General features: G+C 51.2%; 1 protein-coding gene across 2 annotated transcripts in view; it reads right to left on the reverse strand.

The window, feature by feature from the left end:
- The window catches only part of AGO2 (argonaute RISC catalytic component 2), a 124,112-nt gene that overhangs the window by 22,456 nt on the left and 80,507 nt on the right, over positions 1–21,149 (reverse strand). For both annotated transcript variants that reach the window (XM_058564992.1, XM_058564991.1), the window contains exons 4-14: positions 19,115–19,296; positions 16,888–17,024; positions 15,881–16,015; positions 14,982–15,069; positions 13,486–13,633; positions 12,508–12,627; positions 12,227–12,349; positions 9,076–9,209; positions 7,325–7,509; positions 5,775–5,934; positions 1,790–1,880 (exon numbers count right to left, since the gene is read on the reverse strand). In XM_058564992.1, coding sequence (XP_058420975.1) covers positions 1,790–1,880; positions 5,775–5,934; positions 7,325–7,509; positions 9,076–9,209; positions 12,227–12,349; positions 12,508–12,627; positions 13,486–13,633; positions 14,982–15,069; positions 15,881–16,015; positions 16,888–17,024; positions 19,115–19,296 — 1,503 coding nt within the window. The remainder of the gene's footprint in view (positions 1–1,789; positions 1,881–5,774; positions 5,935–7,324; positions 7,510–9,075; positions 9,210–12,226; positions 12,350–12,507; positions 12,628–13,485; positions 13,634–14,981; positions 15,070–15,880; positions 16,016–16,887; positions 17,025–19,114; positions 19,297–21,149) is intronic.

Consider the following 21,149-nt stretch of genomic DNA (forward strand, 5'->3'; position numbering starts at 1 on the left):
CCAAAGGGCAAGCTGGCATGTAAGTAGTTGCCTGAAGGTGCCAACCAGAGGAGCCGAGATAGTGACAGTGAGAGAGACACAATTATACCAGGTTGTTCTGCTGTATTGCTCTTTGATAAGCAAACATGGAAAGGGCTGAAAAATATTTAGCACAGTAAACAATGCTGTCTATGTAGGAAGGAGTGGTATTTGGATTGCTGGGCCAAGCAGGAGGAATTACATTATGTGATGCTCATTTGATAAAGGAAGCACGGCTCCTGAATAACATGAGACACACATCATACATTGGGGGCCCAGGACTGCCCTCTTTGAAGCATGTACCTCCCGGGCTGCTCTGGTCTCCCTGGCTGGTGGTCAGTCACACCTCAGGATCTGAAGCGCTTCACAGACAAGCACTGAGCTGTGGGCAGGGGCCTTGCCCATGCGTGTGCCTCAGGTTCCTCATCTGAGACACTTCAGGGATGCATATGTATCTGTGGTCGCTCCAAAAAGAGCCGCTATGATGGAGGGGAATTAGAGCTTGAAGCTCCTGTACACAGAGACCCAACAGGTGTGCTGATCCCCCACCACTCTGCACAGCACATGAAAAACACTGGCTTTGAACTCAACTCTGAACCTCAGGTAGGCTTGAGCTGTGTTTTCTGCTGTTGCTCTCGAGCAATTGAGCTCAGCCTTTCTGAACTTCCTCACGTGTAAAATGAGGGAACTAACAGTGACCTCATAAGATTATGAGACGACGTAGTTAGGCACCTAGCCCAGGGCCTGGTATGTGGTAGGTGCTCAGAAAATGCAACATTATTATTTGATTGGTCTAGAGGGAGTGAGGGCAGGACGGACGAGCTGCCCTAGGTGGAAAGAAAACCAAGAGGTGGTTTCAGACAAATGATGGCGTACACAATTGCACAGACATCACTCTGGCAGTCCCCGCTGGGGACACTGGGGATGCACAACCTTGTGCCTGATGCTTCCTTCTCCGCACTCGGCTACCTTGGCTGCAGAACATGGGGGTCCCGTCAAAGATGACTTTGAGGTAACACTCTCTGTTCTCTACAGTCCACATTTAAAGTCCACACTAGTCTGAGTACACACTTGTCTGTCTTCTTAAACAAAAGGACACAGCAATGATTATGCTGCCTCTCCCAGAACAGCCAGCTCTGGGCGCAGAGACGAGGCTCAGTTCAGCCTCTATGGGAAGGGGACAGACAGGCAGGTGTGAGCACAGATGTTCAGCACCATGACCGCCTGTGAAGCAAAGGCTGCCACGCCCCCACCTGGACAAAACTCACCAAGTTAGAACAGGGAAAGGTCGACACTTAACTCTAGATGGTGTAATTATTTTACATTTAGCATTTGTTAATAAAAAATAGAAAATGTTGAAAACGAGGTGCAGCATGTGCCCCAAGGGGCCGTGGAGCCATCAGGTATCACCAGAGTTGTGGGGAGGCCCTGTAGGACAGGAGCTACCTCCCAGCAGCCTTCCAGGCTGACAGATCTGGTCTGGGGTTTTGGTCTGGTTTTTTGGACAATGCTCACTCATACAACTCTTACTGCTTCTCAGAACACATTTCTCCCTCGGTAGTGTCCCCTAAGACCTATTTTCCATGAGATCTCATTTCACCAACTGCAGTCCAGTAAACCTCAGTAAACTTCCTGCTTTTCAGGAAGAAACTCTGGCCACATGGCTGCGATGGGACCTTGTCCCCTCCCACAGGCAGCTCAGAAGGGCTGTGAGTCCCTTCCGGGGAGGATGTCACCAACAGAGGGCCCAGCGGGAAGTGCTGACACTCACTGCGGCGATGGAAGGCTTCTTTCCGTCCCCAGCGGGTGGGTGAGTGACATCGGCCCCCAGAAAGATGACCGGCTGCTGGAACACTGGAGGCCTGTGGAGGGAAGCAGGAGCAATGGAAGCCAAGGCTTGGGATGCTGCCTGGACCCCTGATGATGCTGGCACCATTGTCACTTGTGTGGTAATGGTACTGTGGTTGTGTTTTTAAAAAGAGACCTTATCTTTTAATGATACATACAGAAAACCTTACAGATAAAGTGATATGAGATGTGAGATCTGCTTCAGAATAACCCAGTAGGGTAGAGTGGAGTGTAGACTAAACAAGACTGGTCAGGCGCTGACAGCTGCTGAGGCCGGGGGTCAGGGAGGTGCGAGTTCTACCTTTGTATACACTTGAAAATTTCCAAAATAATTATTAACAAAAGGCCCCATGGTTTGTTACTCAACCTTGGCCTTGCAGCCACACTCTGCTCCACGGCGTCTCACCACCAGCACAGCTGATGCTTGGGGCCAGGTCACCTTGGTGTGGGAGGGGCTGTCCCGTGCACCGTAGGGTGCTCAGCTGCATCCCTGTTCTCTACTCACTAGATGCCAGGAGCAACCCCGAGTCCTGACACCCAAAAACGTCTTCAGACATTGCCACCCGTTCCCGGAGGAGCAAAACCACCCCAGTTGAGAAGCACTGCTCTAAGCTTTCTCCCCCTGGTCCTCTACACCCTGACTGTATTCCGGTAGTCATTTTCTGGAGGAGGCAGTGTGCGCAGTGGTTGGGGGCATGGCTTCTGAGACAGAGGCAGGTCCTAGCACTTGCCAGCTGTGCGTTCTGGAGCTTACTCTCTCTATGCCTCACATTTTTCTCTCCTGAAAAACTGAGAAAATAATAGTACTCACCTTCTGGGGTTGTGGTGAGGACTGAATGAGCTCATGCATGTCAACTGCTTTCAGAGGGCCTGGCCCATCACGCACACTAGGAGTTGCTGATACTATTATTGCCCTGATTACTGTTCTTCCTCACCAGCAGCACAGTGTGCCTGCCGATGCAGGCAGGACAGGAATTCAATGGGAAAGCGATCTCAGCAGGACTCCCACTGGACAGCCGCTTTACGGGATGCCATTAACTCCCCTGGTTGCAACCACTAGCCCCCTACACTCATTTAGGAATGCCCCTCACCCTGAGTCGAGGCAGTAAGGGGGAAAGGGAGCATGTTTCAAGTGTATATACCACATGTCAGTTTCCACAAAATAGGGACAAGTTTCCCCCTTTAGTCCCGGTGTTGTTCCAACCACATCTGGGGGCTTTTCTCCCCCAGGATTGCCAAGGGCCCCCCTGAAGCTCAGGGTCAGGAATGTAAGGCAGGGCCAGGCAGCACAGTTGTGGGCAGTGTCTTCTCCAAGCCCACCCCCTCCGTACAAAAACGGTGGTGGTGGTGTTGGTAACAATAATGCAGCAGGTATCCAGTTGCTTGCGAGCGCCACGCTTTGGAAGGGAGGAGCAAGCAGCTTCCCAACGTCTGCCTCCCGACTGCTCTTAGGCCCCTCCCAATCAGGCTTTGAGCTGCCACGGCAACAAGACTCCTCTTTGCAAACGGTGGAGCCTCAGCCCTCATCATACTTGGCCTGTCACCACCATGTGACACAGCACACGCTGCCCTTGGGGTCCAGGACCTGCCCGGCTTGGCTCCTTGCTCTCCTCTCCCTTCTCAGGCTCCACTGCTGGCTCCTTACCTCCACGACCTTTTAACCATGGACTCCCCAGAGCTGAGGGTTCAGACATCCTTCTTTGTCTACACCCTGCCCTGAGGGATCTCACCAGCCTCATGACCTTAAATATCACCTCTACACCCAGGGACCCCTAAACATACATCCTTGACACCAGACTGTTTCTCCTGTCCACCCATTATCTCCTCTTGGAGGCCAACACGCCTCCTGCCAACCTGCTCGTCTCGGCACAGCCCTCGGAGCTTTCTCATCTGCGAAGGCTGCCTTGTCTCTGCAGATACGGAGGCCAAGAGCCTTGGATTCATCCTTGATGCTCCTCTTTCATTCACCAGCCCAAACCCGAGCCATCAGCAAGCCCCGCAGCTCATCTTCAAAACGTCCCTGTCTCTGGGCGGCCCCCGCTCACCATTGCCACCAGCGCCTCTCCTAGGATAACGCAGGGGTCTCCTGGTCCCCACTCCACCTGGAGCCGAAGTGGCCTTTAGAACAAGGTCAGCCAGACCACACCTTCACTTGTGAACCTCCAATGGTCACATCCTGCCCAGAGGGAGCCCCAGGACCCCAGCAGCCCTCAGGCCCCTGCTGGCCAGCCCTCTGCCCCTCAGTCCTTCGTTAGAACAATTCCCAACCCTCCTGGCAGGCTCCCACCACAGGATCCTTGCATGGCCTGCACCCTGTCTGGAATGTTCTTCTCACAGGCATCCACATGTGTGCACCCTCGGTGCCTGCCGTCTGCTCGGTGCCACCTTCTCCATAAGACCCCCACCATATAAACCCCAGCTGCTCACTCTCCCGAGCTCCTGCCCCTCCCACTATGTCGCTGCTGCTCACCTGTAAAGCCATATATGACATAGTTATGGACCCTCTTGTACGGGTCCTTCCATTAGAGGACTAGGACCTTGGTCCCTGTCCTCCCTTTTCTGGCCCCAACTCCTGGCATACAGTAGGCACTCAATCAACACATGACTTGCTGACCAAGTGAACGGCACTTTCAGTTCACCACCTGCTCTCGACAGGTCCTCACTCGCGTGCCCTGAGTGAGTCGATGGCCCCTCAATGCAGAGCCAGTCAGGTTCTAGCGCGTCAGACTCTAAATTTGGGTTCTTTCCAGTTTACCATGCTGCCTCCTAATAAATTCAACCAACTCCCTCCAGTCAACAGTGTAACTCAGTGGTTCTCAAAGTGTGTTCGCTGGACCAGCAGCATCAGCACCACCTGGCAACTTGCTAGCAAGGCAGGTACTTGGGTCCTAATCCAGACAGGATCAGAACCTCCGTGGTTTAACAAGGCCTGCAGCTGACTCGGATGCTCACTCAGGTGTGTGCCAACACTGGGGTAACCTCAGGGCAGGCTAGAGGGCTCTGCACACAGTTAGTGCGGAATAATGCCTATTTTCCGAATAAACGAAAGAAGCAATGACTGCCTACTGTCTTCATGAGTACCACTTCCACACCAGGATAGTCTGAGTCAGTGAAGGGCAAATGTGTCAAACAACATGACCGCACTACTATCTGTCATTCAAATACCAAGACAACTGCTGGGATTCTTCAACGATAAAATTTCCTCCACAATCTCTCATTGTGGAGACCTCTCTTCTTGCCTGCATCAGAGGCTGGTGGTCTGAGGAGGAGCAAAAGCTAACCTTGGCCCTGCCCTCGAGCACCTGGGGCTGCATGCCAGGCCCAGGAGGTACCCGAGGACCCTGCAGCTCCAACCTCCCTCCCCTTGGCCCCCAGCACCTGGCCACAGATCCTGGCCTTGGCCTGAAACCCGCCGACAGCGTGCTCCTATGCAGAGCTTTTCAGTCCAAAGGGCTACGTTCCCAGCACTGGCAGCATCAGGCAGCATCCAGTACCAGCCTGGCTTCGGAGGCACAGGAGGTACTCCAGTCTACACAGCAGCCATGGCTCCCCACTCCAGGAGACAAACTTTCATTCAAGGAGCCCATCTCCTGGCTCCTTGCTCTGCCTTGCTCATCCTCTTTCATGGTGCAGCCACCATGTCTCACGTTGCAGGCCCCTGGGCCCCTGCACTCTGTCTTCGTCTCTCTCAGAGAGCCTGGCCATGGCACTCAATGACCCACAGGTGCCCAGGGTCCCCTAGACCGTGAGCAGCCGGGACCTGCGTCTTACTCATTTCCTTTATCTGATGCGGCTAGGAAAGTGAGCTCGGCACAGATGAATGGACCCCACCTACCTGTGCACCACCCCCATCCCACTGGGCATCCTGCAGTTAACTGCTCCACCCCAGGCTGAAGGGCCCGCCTTACCTCCCCTGGGGCAGTAGGATGTTGTTCACGCCTCCCAGTTTGACGTTGATTTTCAAGCAGAGGTTGGACAGGGTCTGCGGCGTGGTCCTCTGCACATTCTTCATCTGCACACACTGTGTGGCCATCCCTAGCACTGTGTCTCCCACACGCTTGACCTCAGCTGTGGAGCACAAAAGGTACACACGTGACAGCTCTCGCTGGCGCCCCTTCTTTAGCTTGCCCTAACAGCCCCCGCCTGCCCCACGTGGAACCTGCAAAGGCACACGCAAATGAGCAACCATGGCAACTGCATCAGGCTTTTTTGGCCAGTACCATCTGTAGCTAACCTGTGGAAGAGGGTGACTGGCAGGCAGAGGGAGGTCAGGGCACCAGGTTCCAGTCATGGCTCTTGCCTTGCCCACGCCTGCACTACCCATGGAAGTCTCACCCTCACTCATCAGTGAGGCTGGGTGAGTACGGCTCCCTCCTTATTCAAGAGTGATGATTGTTTCAATGACTTATCCAGGGCTGCAGGGTGGCACGGGCAGAGCCAGTCTGGAACTGAGGGCTTGGCATCCTGACAGGAATGCCACCTTCTATCACAGCGCTCAGGGTTACAAGCAAATGCTTGAGCAGTTAAAAATAAAAACAGCAGCATCCTCAAAATCCTCGGCAAATGCAAATCTGAGCTATCATTAAAGAGCTATCTAGGCCCACACCCCCGTTTCTGGATTCTTTCATGAAGGAACTGGTCACCTGTTCCCTGGGCAGTCTTGTGGAAACAGGGTGACTCCTGGGAGAATATTAACAGGATGGAAACCACAAGGGCTTTCTCTTTCCCTCTTTTTTCTGGATATGTACCTTGGAGGAGAGAAGCGTGACTTTATATGTCTGCATTTTGTCACTGCCTAGACAGGGAATGGGTTGGCGACACCAACCAAGTCTCACCCTCTGCCCTTTGCCCCTTGGCCCCCACACACCACAGGCTCGCATTCCAAACACCCCCTCACCGGAGCCGCTGGGTTCTCACAGTGCTCTCTGACAGACCTCAGAGAGCGCTTGCTGCCCTGCTGTGTGATCGCTGTCTACAGGTCTCTCCCCCCAACCCTGGGAGCTTCTGGAACGGAGGGCTGTCTGATTTATCTCTGTGTTCTCCAGGGCCTGGGACATCGTCACAGGGGCTTGGTAAATTTGAGCTGAATGAATGTGCAACTGCCCTTCTAGCATAAAGGACTCAGAAGAACTTCTAGAGAATTCTGAGGCGGGCACAGAGATTATAAACAGATGGCCACCTAGTGGATCACCCTGAGTGCTCTGAATAATGTCTTTCCTTCCGGCCAACATTTGAGTCAGGCGCTGGACAAGATGACTGCACACGTGCTGGCTTCCAGGAATCGTGGCCTCATGAGAGACTGGCGAGGGCAGCCCTGAGCACTCGCCTGGCAGTGACCAGAAACCACCTTGTCTTTCTCAGCTCACGCATGGGCCAGAATCGAGCTCCTCCTCAGAGCGGCACAAACACAAAGGGGTGCAATGAGCACCCACAGGTCAGACCACTGCCAAAGGCCTACCGTAAACAGGGGTTTTGCCAGGCAGGATGACCACCACCAGCTGAAGGCCGGCGTACGTGTTCTTCAGATGCCTGAACATGGGCTCCACGCTGTCCGCCCCCTGGGCATATTTACAGAAGCACGGCTGGCCCTGGATCGGCATTCCAGCGTCTCTTGAGATCTTTCTGAGCTGCTCTGTGAAGGACCTGAAGGAGATGGTGCATTACACCAAATGAGCTACGAGTGCCAAAGAATTCAGACCAACCAGAGAACCTAAGTAAAGGGCACAATTTTAACAGAACCAAACCCAAAACCATTCCTACTGAGATCAGAATCTAAGTCCTCGACAAAGCCATTTCAACATGTTAACTCCTGAAAAAGGTGACAGATGCCAGGCATACACGTAGCTTCCTGAAAAGTCACACATGGCTATTCTGCTACGATAAAATAGAAAACTTCACATCGTATCCACGCTGCCACACCAGCTGTGATGCTCCCAGTGTGCAGTGACAAGAGCTGTCCTTTTAAAGCAATGCATGGAGCAGCTGCCACCCGCTCAGCAGGCCTGACCAGCCCCGAGTTCTAGTTCGGAACACAGCCAACACACCGGGTCTGGGAAGGCCAAGCACTGTCAGAGTGAAGAAAACTGTGAGCTGACTGTGCCCTTGGATCTTTTCCCCTCAGTTATTCTCATGTATACAACTTGGACTTGGATGACATAATCATGAGAGAAAACAAAACAACCCACAGCTAGAGTAACACTGGCAGCTGCCACCAACGAGCCTGGTGAAGTCACGGGTGGGGCGGGGGAGACAGATCGACGGCTTCTATTTTAAGCTTACGAATAAAAATAACATTGCCTTCTACAAATAAGGGTAAGGACATTCCAATCCAACCTAGCCAGTTAGTGTTCAACCTCCCACACGCATGCAGTTAAGGAAATGTGTGTGTGCACCTGCGCTTCTATCTACATGTGAATTTACATCGGGGCCATCCAGCTCCAGGCAAATGAAATGAAAACCGAGGACAGAAAGCAGGGAGGAGAGGTGCCTGGCGTCCAGACTCCAACCTTCAGCCTCTTTCCCAAGCCCTCCCTGTGCTTCCGGCTGAATAAGCGCCAGCTCATTTTGTTGGCGGTGTGGAGGAAAGGCAGCCTCCGACAGACAGCTCTCGAGAACTTTCTGAGAGCCACAGCTTTTCAGAATCACCCTTTGATGAAATGTTTATCTGCTACACTTCTCAGGCCTTGCAGTTTTCCTCCTGCTTCCTCTCAAGAGAGGTGGGAAGCAAAAGCTTTCTTTTATCCTGTTGGGTTTAGTTTGGCACAAAAGCATGAGCGACAAAGCTACATGTTTATGGTGCTACTTTCAAAGGGTCTGATGCTTGGGCCAGGCTGGGTTGATAAAAAAATATGAAACTAAAGTGATTTTTAAAAATAATTTTAGTTAACTGAATGCAATTTTCTCTTTTGCTTCTAATTTTTAAACTTATTCTTCATTTGCTGTTTTGTTTCTTACATAATCTGCACTACTTCTCCACACTCACTTCAATAACGGGTCCGAGAAGTAACAGCAGCACTGAGGTGGCCCACATTTCCTGGCCCCGTCCACCCTGAGCAAGTGCTCTTTGACAGAGAGATGCTGCCAACCCCTACGATCAAAACTGAGCTCACGACCCCTGCTCCCCAGCCCCAGAGAGAGTGGGCCATCCCAGCAGTCACTCTGTCCCTGTCCATCTAAGGCCAGGTGCTTCTGTTTCTCAAGTGGCCTTACTTAAGGTGGACTTCCGTGCATTGGCGCTGGGGGGCGAAGCACGCGATGGCCCACACCTTGATCTCAATGCCCGTGTGAAACTGCTTGTTCCTCATGTCCCAGACGCCCTGGACAGGGGTGGCAATCGCTTTATTCTGCAAATGACAAGAAGTTTAGAGTGAGAAAAAATGGGAAACATATTCCTCTGACCTTGGATTTTGTCACTATCTCTACTGCTATTGGTCCCCCTGACCAAATGGTGGCTCCTGAGGCTAAGAACTGAACCTTTATGTAGTGTCCCATCTCTGAGCTGCCTAGTGCTGCAGTTGGTCCACATACATTTGCAGGATGGATGGATGTAGGATGGACAGAGGGATGGAGAAGTGGAGGGGTAGATGATGAGCGGAGAGAGGGACAAAAGGATGGTTGGAGGGAGGGGTAGATAGAGGACGGACGGGGGCCAAGCAGGAGAGCAGAGAGGGCCCAGAGCTCCATCCAACCTCGTGGGCAGCCTGGAAGAATGGCAGTGCCTTGTGATGCTATAGGAAGGCTTCCTGATTTATAAAATGCTCTTGTTTATTTTACCTCATCCATTACCAACAAGGCAGCCAGCAGAGGGAAGAGAAGTCAAGGTATTTCTTTCCAGTCCTGTGGCCAGGAAGTGGACTGAGCCCATCACTCTCTACTCCACACCCCACATTCCACAAAGCTACTTCCATTTGGAAAGAGAAGCAGCAAGTAATGCATCCACCTAATTTTGTCATCTCAACAAGAAAGGACCAGGCCCCAACAATGTCACCTAAGTAATCTCTGAATTGCCTTCAAGTGATTCTGACAGATGAGGGATGGTCAGGAAGGGCCATGTGGAGGAGGGCAGGGCTGCAACTGACTTGCTGTCATTTACTCTGCAGAAGTGTTTTTAGCAGAAAACATTTTTTTCCTACAAAAGTAATATAAGCCTATTGTAAAAATTAAATGTTATAGAAATGAATGCTTTCGTTTCCTATATTTTTATAACTACTGCCCTGCTTTCACCGGCCTCCTTTTGTAAGAGTAGCCAGCAGCAAGTCTGGCCAGCACCAAGTTCCAGACTTAGTAATATACACACACACACACACACACACACACACACAGTTTTAATAAAAACAGGCTCTGACTGTACATGTGTCTCTCACCCTTAGCACTCCCGACATCTGGGCTGGATGATGGTCAGGGGGGCTGTCCTGTGCACACAGGATGTTAGCACTCTTTGCCCGCCAGATGCCAGTCTCCAGACACTGCCAAATGTCCCCTGGGAGACATTTAAAGTTTTGCTCTAACAGTGGACAATGGGTAGGGCAGGTGATGAGGAATGTTTGTTCCCATTAAAATATTTCAGAGATCCGAAGAAATCTGTTCATGTAGAAGAATTATAAATTTTTAATCCCTACAATTCTAATATTTTTGCAAGGTTAGATTACAAGAGCTGTTTTGTTTTCCAGACCACTCCTTTCTTTACCAAGAGATGGAAAGTTGATGAAACAGATGAGTGCAGGGGCAATGAAAAAACACTGCATCTGCAATCTTGGTTTTACCATGTAAGGGCCACGTGAATCTCGCCCTCTTTCTGGCCATCTCTTCACTTACTTGTGAAAGGGATTCAAATGCCCTTCCTCCTAGGGTTGCCAGGGGGGTTAAAAAGCGGCTTGTTTGCACAGTGTCTGGGCATAGTAGGTGCACATGTGAGCTGAGAAGGAGCCAAGAGGCCCTGCTCTGAAGTCCTCTTTCAGAAAACGGGGAGCACTCCCATGCCCACTGCTGGGACATGACACCCATGCAACAGTCAAAAAGAAGGAGCCACTGTCACATCCATATGGAATCATCGCCAAGATGTCTAAGGGCTCTAAGAGAAAATACCAAGTAAAAAAAAAGCACGGCACAGAGTGTATTTAATATGCTATTTCCATAAGAAGGGGTGAAAAAAATACGTGATAATCCCTGGGCAATCTTACAAAGGACAAACAGAACACCAACTGCTTCCTGGGAAGCAACTGATAGCTGGGAAAAAAGGAGACTTTTTACTTTAATTCTTTGTACCTTTTGAACTTGGAAACATTTTAAAAAATAGAACTTAAGGGCTGGCCCGGTGGCTTAGCGGTTAAGTGCGCGTGCTCTGCTATTGGCAGCCCGGGTTCGGATCCCGGGCGCGCACCGACGCACCGCTTCTCCGGCCATGCTGAGGCCGTGTCCCACATACAGCAACTAGAAGGACGTGCAACTATGACATACAACTATCTACTGGGGCTTTGGGGGAAAAAAAGGAGGAAGATTGGCAAATAGATGTTAGCTCAGAGCCGGTCTTCCTCAGCAAAAAGAGGAGAATTAGCACGGATGTTAGCTCAGGGCTGACCTCCCTCACAAAAAAAAAAAAAAAAACAATAACAAAAAAAAAAAAAGAAAGAACTTAAGAAAGGAAAAACCCTATGAACAAAACACAACTAAACCTTGCATCAGGTCTTGAGGACTAGAGCAACGTTCCATCGGAGAGAAAGGTGTCAAGTCAGGCAGAACGCTTCCACCAGTGCTTGCTGAAGAGTGAAGGCAACAATCTTTGAAGCGAAGGCTCCCCAGGCTCTGCCCACCCACCCAGAAATGCTAGCCCAAGAGGGAGTGAGAGAAGACCCTTCTCACGAGCTCTATAGGGGCTCAACGGTCAGGACACATTTGATTATGAACTGATACAAGCTGGAGGTTAAACAGGCAAAAACAAACAAACAAAGATCCCGTGCCTGGGACTACCTGCTCTGCTTGCTACCAAATACCTCCAAAACAGAAGTTAAAAAACAGAAAACCAGTATAAGCTTCTAGAAAATAATTCATCACTGGCAGAGAACCCATCATACAAAGAATGATGTTTTTAAAAGTTTGATGGGATAACAAAAATTACCTTTTGAAAAGAAAAAGTAATTCTGAAAACTTCACAGAGGTCCAAGGAAAGCCAGCCCTTTGCAAAGCCCTGTAACTGTCACAGGTTCAGAGGAGAGGAGAAAGAGTCCTTTACCTTGACCATGGTCTACACCTCTGGTGCTGGTTCCAACCTGAAAGGGGTCAAATGCTGCAGCTCTACCATCAACTTGCAGACACACGCTCCAAACACCCACAAGACACTCTGCTGGCCCAGCCTTCCACGTACCCGGCCCCCGTAGAGGATGGAGGGTGGCTGGAGGACCCGCCCAGTCACATCTGTCATCTCATCTTTGACCATGATTCCAAATTCACGAACATAAGGATCTGTGTTAAAACTTGCACTTCTCATCTTGAAAATGGAAGAAAGAAAAGGCACAGAGTCAGAGGTGGTCTTTGCTTCTTTCTAGAAGCCACGTCTGTCCAAAGCATTAGGAGTTCCCTGTCCTGGGCACTGGATTCCCGAGGGTACCCCCACCCTAGGACTGGCCCTGAGGATGTGACACTCACCAGTTTGCTGATCTCTTCTTGCCGATCGGGTGCTGACCTGGCAGTTGCTCTGATCATGGTTGAGGTCTGATTGTCGGTCAACTTTTTTATACATCTCTGTCCTGCCACTATGTTACAGACCTACAAAGAAGATGCACAAACACGGCGTCAGCAGCAGTGCTCGGGCAGCTGGTGCAGGTCTGAGGCCGAGCACGAGGACTAGTGTCCTGGCTCTGCCTATGACACATCTATTCCTTGTGTGTAAACTGTCAAACGCCCCACAAATACCAGTGGGGGTGGCTGTTCCTGAAATCCACAAGGAATGGCATACCTGCAGGGCTGCTCCACAGCCCTTTGGTTGACAAGAGAAATCCCCCACTAAGTAAACCCAGCATAGCAGAAACACGAGTCAGGAAGTGCACTGGTAAAAGAAAGCATAGCCTCTGAGACCACCCACCAGCACGGCAGGTCGGTGTCCTGACGCTGGGTTTTGTGGACTCTCTGTCCTCAGAACATGGGAGTATAAAGCTGCGTGCTGATGGAAAGGAAGTCTACCTTTTGGACCATGGCATGGGAAAAACCTGGCCTTAGATGTTTGAGTAATTGGACCAGAACCAAGAATTTAAAACACTAACAGAAAAAACACTTGTGTCTTAGTTTCAGCGTTTGATCTTTTCCAAGGCGAGGATTTTTCAAACAAGAAGTGAATTTTAGACAAGAAAAGAAGAAAGAAAGAGTATATTTTCTGAGCACTTTCTACTCTGCCCAGCAGGTCCCATGCTCTCAAACTTCATATGAATCCTATGAGTTATCAAGCCCATCTTATTAATGGGGAAACTGAGGCTAGACGGCATCCATTAACCTGTCCAAGGTCCCACAGTGGCAGGGATGACCAAATTTGGGTGCTGACTGGGGCCCTCGCCATTTGTCTAGGCTGCACAGCCCCCTACCCACAGAAGTTCTACCAGCCCACAGAGACGCGAGGGAGGTGGGACTTGCCTCTAGGGGAAGGTAGGTGTGTTTCTGCTCCTGTCCGACTTGTAAACATGGGAGGTGGGGGTAGCGCAGAACCAGCTTGTGCCTGTCCTTGAAGTACTGGGCCACTGTGCACTCCACCGTCTGCCCGCTCTCTTGCTGCAGCGGGAATCTAGGGAAGCAAAGAGGTGGCTCAGGCCCAGAGCTCCCCAGGGTCCCCCAGGGGACAGGCAGCAGAGCCCTGCAGACACCTGCTCACCCAGGGCTGCTTTCATGGGTCTGCTTTCTGAAGGCTGAAGAAGGTGTAGGGTGATGCGTGGGGAGCAAATCTTCAAAGCACCTCCCAGGGATCAAAACCAAATCGCACCCTCTGGGTTATATGGAATATTCCTGAGTCCCTAAACTTTTGTTTTATCTCTGGAGTTAAGAAATAAAAAATACTTACATGCCTACAATATGCAATAATTACAAACAACACACTGTGGCTACAGTACATGTAAGGGATTCAGGGCAAATGAAGAAAGGCTGACCACGGACCGTGACTGACTCTGAAAGTCGTTTACAGGCTGAGTGCTCCAAGTGCCCGACCCAGAGAACCTGAAACCTTCCAGGATAGGCTAAAGAAAGGGACAGCCAGGTCTGCTTGGGCATCCACAGCTAACACGTGGGTGAGCTACGGCAGGAGAAGCCTGTGTGTAGGGATGGGAGAACATGGTGGTGTCCTGCACGCACAGGTGGGTGGGCCTCCGTGCCGGGTCAGGGCAGGAGATGTCTGCCAACTCCCTTGCTCTGCCCAGCCTGCTGGGCAATCCCTGTAGACTCTGACCGGTGGGAGGAGATCATAGAGACCAGCACACAGGCTTATCTCACCCTCCTGCTCAACAGGGCGCTGGGCATCTTGGTATCCCCAGTGCCCAGCGACAGAGCAGGCCTTTTCCAGGGAATGACCATGAAAGAAACAAACAAGTCCTCACTGGACCCAGAGGACCTCAAGGTGCGGTGCAGGGGCCAAATATATTACTTTTCCTCCCAAATGAACACAGACAACCTAAGACAGCACTGTATCCTTGTGGCCAGGCTAGTTATCTCATGGATTTGGATCCCAAACTGTTCATGAAGTAACAGCAGAGGATACAGCACAAGACAGATGCCCAGTATCAGCCTGGGTTGGGCTGTGCCTGTAAATCTGGGCCTCATCTAATGATCCCCACTCCCTCCAGGACCACCCTCAGCACTGAGGACTGGAAAGCAAACAAAAAAGACCATTCTCTTGCCTATAAAATTAAAGAATGAAAATCGTCAGGGAGCCACCTTCCCCTCCCCTCCCCTCCCATACAGGTGGAATTTCATTATTTTATTTCATTAGGTGAAGTTTGGAACTGACTGAGCCAAAGGTATAGTTTTGGACTTTCACAACTAGAATAAAAGTCCTTTCCAGAAGAGTCACTGCTCCAGAGTTTGGACATCTGAGTGACAGTGAAGGTCAGAGCTGATATGAGTTTGAAAAGAAGGCCGTTTACGTTTGGTGACTGGCGGGCCGCCGGGTCACATTGCAGACTCGGTACTTCCTCTTCATCTGCCCACAGTGCGTTATCTCCACCTTTAGACCTGGCAACACAGAACAGCTGGGCTTCAGCGTCCAAGACTCATCTCTGGAGCTCAACGCCCACTTTCAGATCAGTTTTTACAGGAACCGCACCTACAGACCCACATCGAGGGCATTCTGGAGCAGCTGCAGGGCTCTCTTGCCCTGAGAGGGAGGTGACACTTGGGCTGGGCCCATCTCACCCACAAGGATGCCTTCCGTCCCAGAAATGCCAAAGCTGGAGTCAGGACACTGTTCTTAAACATAAGGGAGACTATGTGGGCTCAGTTGAGAGCACGGTGTCTGCCAGCACGGCTTTCTGTGCTTCTTTGAGGATTATTTTTAGCAATGAGTACTGCTGATGGCCTTTAGAATGCCCTCAGAAAAGGACAGGTGCAGAGGGGCGTGGAGAACGCGATGGTGCCTGCCAATTCTCCAGTGACGGGCAGAGGACCCGAGCCAGGTCACGGACCCTAGACTGCATTTCCTTGAGTGGAAATCAGCTTCAGTGGGTACAGACATGGCCAGGCTTGTGAGGGTTAAATGACAGGAATGAGAACTCGCCTCCAGTTCGAGAACGTCACGAGACAGTGATCATAACCATGCTGCTGCCCTCTGGTCCTACCATCCATGACTCGGACATTGCTGGCTCACCGACCTGCTCCTCACCCCACCCAGAAAGTCATTTATTTAGAACATTATTATTCCTACTCTGTGAAATGGGTTTAATGCATCTGACGGCTCACTTCTCCTGCTGTCTCCGCCCCCCTCAGAAACACGTGCAGGAGCAAGAACTCACGATGTGCGGTGAGGACGCATCGGGCAGTGAGTTACCTTTGATTTCTTTGGTAAACTTCACCCTTTGGGAATCTGTCAGAGGTTTTTGTTGCTCTTCAATACTTTTAAAATCCAAAACTTCACAAACAAACTCGATCACTGGCTGTGCCTTATAAAACGCTGTTGCTGAGACTGTAGGTGGGAAAAGAAAGATACAAAAGCAAAAGAATGACCAAGGTCGGCTCAATGATGCCCTTTCCACGGCCAAGCCCCCAACAGCCTGGAGTGCCTGCTGTGGGCCAGGGTCAGCATGCCTGGCCTCCGGTCTCACTGTCCGCAGAGTTCACCCTCAGGCCTCAGAGATGGGACAGAGCCAGAGGGGGGTTCGTGCCTGGTCACAGGCTGCTGACACTCCCTCCAGTCCGGGACAACAGTAGGGTTGGTAGAGTCTAGAGATAAAGTCACCCTCCAGGAATAAAACTGGGTTTTAAAAAACCCAACAGATGATGATAAAGATAAGCCCTGGATTTTCTGACTCCCTTCTGGTCTAGATCTCTCTAGTTTACCATTCCCTGTGTGCCCCAACACTGAGAAGCAGCTGAGAATTTCCCAAGAGACCCCCAAACCTGAAGAAGACCAGCCAGAAGGCGACAGACTGGGCTGACACCTAATCAGCTACCCTGTGCTCGTACCAACCAGGCTGAAAACGAACACGTGAGACAAAGGGGACCTAGCAGTGGGAGTCCATTCATCAGCCCCCCAAGAAAACTCGATCCTGCCCCAGTGTACACCAGCAGAAGCATCGGGGAACTTGTTAGAGATGCAGATCCCCAGGCCCACCTCAGGCCCCCACAATCTCTGGAGTGGGCCCTGCAGGTGGGTCTGACGGTCAAGTCTGAGAACCACTGCCCGACCCAACAAGCGAGGCAGGCCCGGCGTGACGCAGCATCTCTGGCTCTGACAGAAGCCCTGTTTGGAGCCGGCCGCACAGGCCCTTCCCAAGGTCTTGGCCCTTCCACAAGCCCGCAACTCAACTCCACAGTAAAGACCGGGGCTTTGCTTACCGTCAATATTTAGCATCATTTTCCAAAGAGAAGGTCGGACAGACTGATGGAAGCCAAACCACACTTCTCGGCCCCCGCCAAGAGGGTTGGAGCAGCCCTCGGAGGCGGTAAAGAAGGAGCGGCCCACGGGGGTGTACCTGAAACAAGAGACCCCTCGTCTGACCAGGCGCGTCTTTGAGAAAGAACAGGCTGAGTCCATGTTCACTGTTCACCCATGTCAATCAGGCAGGCTAACACTCACATTCATCGATAATTCTGCCTTTTTCTCCATTTAAAGCTGCTGTTACTCAACTGCACTCCACCTGTGTCCACAGCTGACTGTGGGGGACACAGTGTAAAGTGCAGCCTTGGGGAGGCATGTCTTCGCTGTAGGAACAGCGAGAGAGGTTTAAATGCATCACACATGGTGGAGACGCGGGGAGAACTTTCTGTGAGCCAGGCTCCCCCGCGCGCCGTGCTTCCCATTCAGGGACACATGGCTGCCAGGACAGGCTCTGGCTGCACCGGGCATCGAGCACATGGAGGAGCCCCGACCCTCCTCTCCCCTTAATGCCTTAATGCTTACTCTTCATCCTCTCGTACATGTATCTGTGCACAGCACTTCACATCTGTCTTGGGTGTGCAAGTGCAGATGCAAGGAGCATCTGCCGCATGCCAACCACGATCAGCCGAAGCAGCTGGACTGGCCTGGCTCAGGCCTTGGGGACCACACTAAGACGTAGCACCCAGGCATCCAGTCCCTGTTTCTCTCAGCTCCCTTGATGGAGAGGCTTTACATACAGGGAGTGAGAGGTGAGCAGTTTGGACCTCGTGTGGCGGGACAGTGAGGTGGATGTGTGAGAAGATTCACACACCCTCCAGGGCCAGTTATTGACAGTGTGCTGAGGGTCAGAGGCCACGTGAGTGAAGCAGACACATTCTCCAGGCAATGGCACCAACGGTGCCTGGTCACCCAGGACGCAACATCACTAAGGATTCCAAAGGGAAGACACGCCGTTGAGCAGTGACATTATCCACCTGCAGGCCACATTATCAATCAGACCATGTAGACGGCCCTTTTCACTTTCCCCCTTAGATGTGTTAATCCTGCCCCTTTTTCTCTTATTTTTCCAAAGTGAAAAGTAGACTTTCCTCCTGATTATAAAAGTAACATGGTAATTAATTCAAAGGAATTCAGAAAATAAAAACCCAATAATTCTTGCTATTCATTTAAAAAATATATTCAACAGTTTGGCCATCATCTTTCTAGATTTTTTTTTTGTACCCACCTGCCTTCCTCCCATCAAAAGTTCCAAGCAGTGACAGATTATATGCTGGGGGCCGAGGGAGGAGCCCTGCCAGGAGTGACAGCCTGCCCTGTATTTGGTCACCCCTGCCCAAGTCTGAAGACTGAGAACTCAGGGCCCCCTTTAAACTCTAACACGGTGCCTCATGGCACCTTCTCTTACACATACGAAGGGACATAGGAAGCCTCACTTTCCCCTCGAACCGCAGAGTTCTGGTCAGTACTGGGAGAACTCAAAGTGGAGGTTTGTTTGAGTTTTAGGTTTTCCTTCTTTCGCTTGTTCATTCACACAGTTCCCGAAGCCCTACTGCGTGCCACGAGTGTGGAAGGAACAGGCGTCCTGGGTCAGAAACCCGAGGTCTGGGTGTGGTGAACTGGCCTTGTCACCCATGGCTGTCACACTGGGGGCAGTGCAGCCCTCTGCCCAGCCATCTGGCACATCACCAGCTGCTGACGTGTCCATCTACCCTCTGCCCCAGCAAGCTGAAGCGTGGTGATACGTGGTAGGAAAGCAATCCCACAGAATAACACAAAAGTCTGAGGCCTCCACGGTGTTACCTACAGTCCCGAGAGGCTCCTCCATATAGTGGAAGCTCAGTCAAGCATGGTACTTGGAATACGAGTCTACTGGTACAAGGCCCAAGTGCGAAGGCGACAGAGGAACGGAACAGCGCTCACAATATCGGGCTGAGTGACAAAACAAGGCGCCAGTGTGCACAAAGACAGGGAGGTAATCTTTTTGCGCTAGGTTGAGAATTCTGGTGATTTATTTTTATATTAAATTTTTTTCCATGTTAGCACTGCTACTATTTTCATCATAGAAATCCACATGACCATCATCACCCTGACTCCAAGAATCAGCTCCTCCTCGGACAGAGATCTCATATTCTCCAGGTTACGCTCAGGGTCAGAATCAGATGCTTCTGGTTCTTTGGTTCTCACCTCATGGATGGCAAATGCCTCATGACCACGTCCAAGGCCTGGATCGTCTCAAAGGGGACGCTGGGCAGCCGCCCCGAAAGTGCATCATGTAATGCCTGTAAGCTCACACAGGACACCCACTTGATGGACACCTTGAAGATGCGATCTTTCCCTTCTCCTGGCAACGTGACCTCCAGCTCCACCTGTGAGGGACCAGAGCACATGGTTATTTACCCTTCCCTCTTAAGAAGCTATTGGGGGTTGAAGGCGGTGGGTCAGCTTCCAGAACATTCCTGGGTTAGAGAAATTCAGTCAGTCCTTTATCGACCACATATGTGTGGGTGTGTGGACACCCCTTAAGCCCACCAGCCCAGTGACTGAAGTCAGACCTGGGCATCTCTTCCTTCCACAGATATCTAGTGCTTACTCTGTGCCCAGTCCTATACACAGCAGTAGCCAGGAGAGGCAAGTGGCAAGAGACGGTATCCTGAGGAGGCAATGCCAGAGGGGGCGGAAGCCGTACAGCAGCTGCTCAGCCTGGGGGACCGGGTTGGCCTCTCTGAGGAGGGCGCTCCAGGAAGAGGAAGGGGATGGGGTCAGTGACGGGGGTGGGGGTGGGAGGCACAGGCTGAGGCTGCTCCTGGGACAGAGGAAGGGGGCGTGGGCAGCTCACTGTTCCCCCAACGGAACTGAGAAAGCTGTAGTGGGTCTGGGGGTTCCCATTTTCTGGGTCCCTTAAGATTCCATAAGCTAGTTTTGCAGTGAATAAATCACAAACAAAAAGTCTTCTCAGAACAGACATGTGGTAAAACTAACAGAGCAAAATGCTAACAAATGTAGCATCTAGATGGGCAGGCATCCTACAATTCCTTTGCCTTTTCTGTCTGATTAACACATTTACAATAAAATGGGGGAAGATCACAGTATTTGCATGAAGACTGTGGGCGGCGGGGACGTCACACACTGGGCTCTCCCCACACACGCATTCCGCGAAGCTGTCCTACTGTCTGTGCCCTGTCAGGGCGCAGGAAATGCTGCAGGACTGGTATCGCCAGGGACAGAATGGCAGAGAAAACAGCTTCAAATACCACAAGACCAATTAGAATTCCTGGGAAGAAGTTAAAATTCTTAGCAAAACCTCAGAATATTTACCACAATAGTGCTCCATGGTCTGTAACAGCCCTGTCCAAGAGAACCTTCTGTGATAATGGAAATGGTCTCTTCCTCTGCTGCCTGGGACGGTAGGCACTGGCCACATGTGGTCATTGAGCACTTGCAATGTGGCCAGTGGGAATGAGAAGTGAATTTTTTGCTTTATTAACTTTTAGTGAATCTAAATTTACATGGCCATGTGTGGCTAGTTGCCCGTGTATTGGACAGTGGTCAACAGCGTGCCCTATTGATTCAATCCTAGAAGTAAACAACGAATCCATTTCTCTCTCTCCTCCTCCCAGTCTCTGAATCACCCCTCACCCCACTACCTTGTTCCACGTGATGTCCAGACCCACCTTTACCCGATCACTTCACTCCACCACTTAAAACCCTGTAGTTAAATTATTACACGGTAACTGATGAATACCTCCTGAACTTATGGCATACACAAACCCCACTCAGTTGGTGACTGAAGCAATTTCGGTATTTGCTGATAATACTTCCCAATGTTTATGGAATGACTACTTGACAGGTCATGGATTATATATACTTTATCCTTAAATGTCCAAAAATCCCAGTAAGGGAGACTTTATTCACCACTTTTTATACATAAAAACACAAATGTTCAGGCTGCAAGTCCAGGCAAAGGCCACACAGCTATGAAAGGGCAGAGGCAGGATTGGGATCCTGGCAGGGCTGACACTAAAGCTCTTCCACTCAGCCCGGGATGACAGGGGGCCGGGAGAGCCTCAGCTCAGGCCTGGGGGCTGCCACGCTCAGGGCAACACAACACAGATGCACAGCCACATCACACGTGCCCAGCCTCACCGTCCACCCTACTCAGGTCCCCTGAGCCTCCCAGTCTCAGAAGGAAGGGGGTTCTATCCCACTGCTTCTGCACCAC

The sequence above is a fragment of the Diceros bicornis genome, chromosome 21 (assembly GCF_020826845.1).
Source record: "Diceros bicornis minor isolate mBicDic1 chromosome 21, mDicBic1.mat.cur, whole genome shotgun sequence".
Taxonomy (NCBI): Eukaryota; Metazoa; Chordata; class Mammalia; order Perissodactyla; family Rhinocerotidae; genus Diceros; species Diceros bicornis.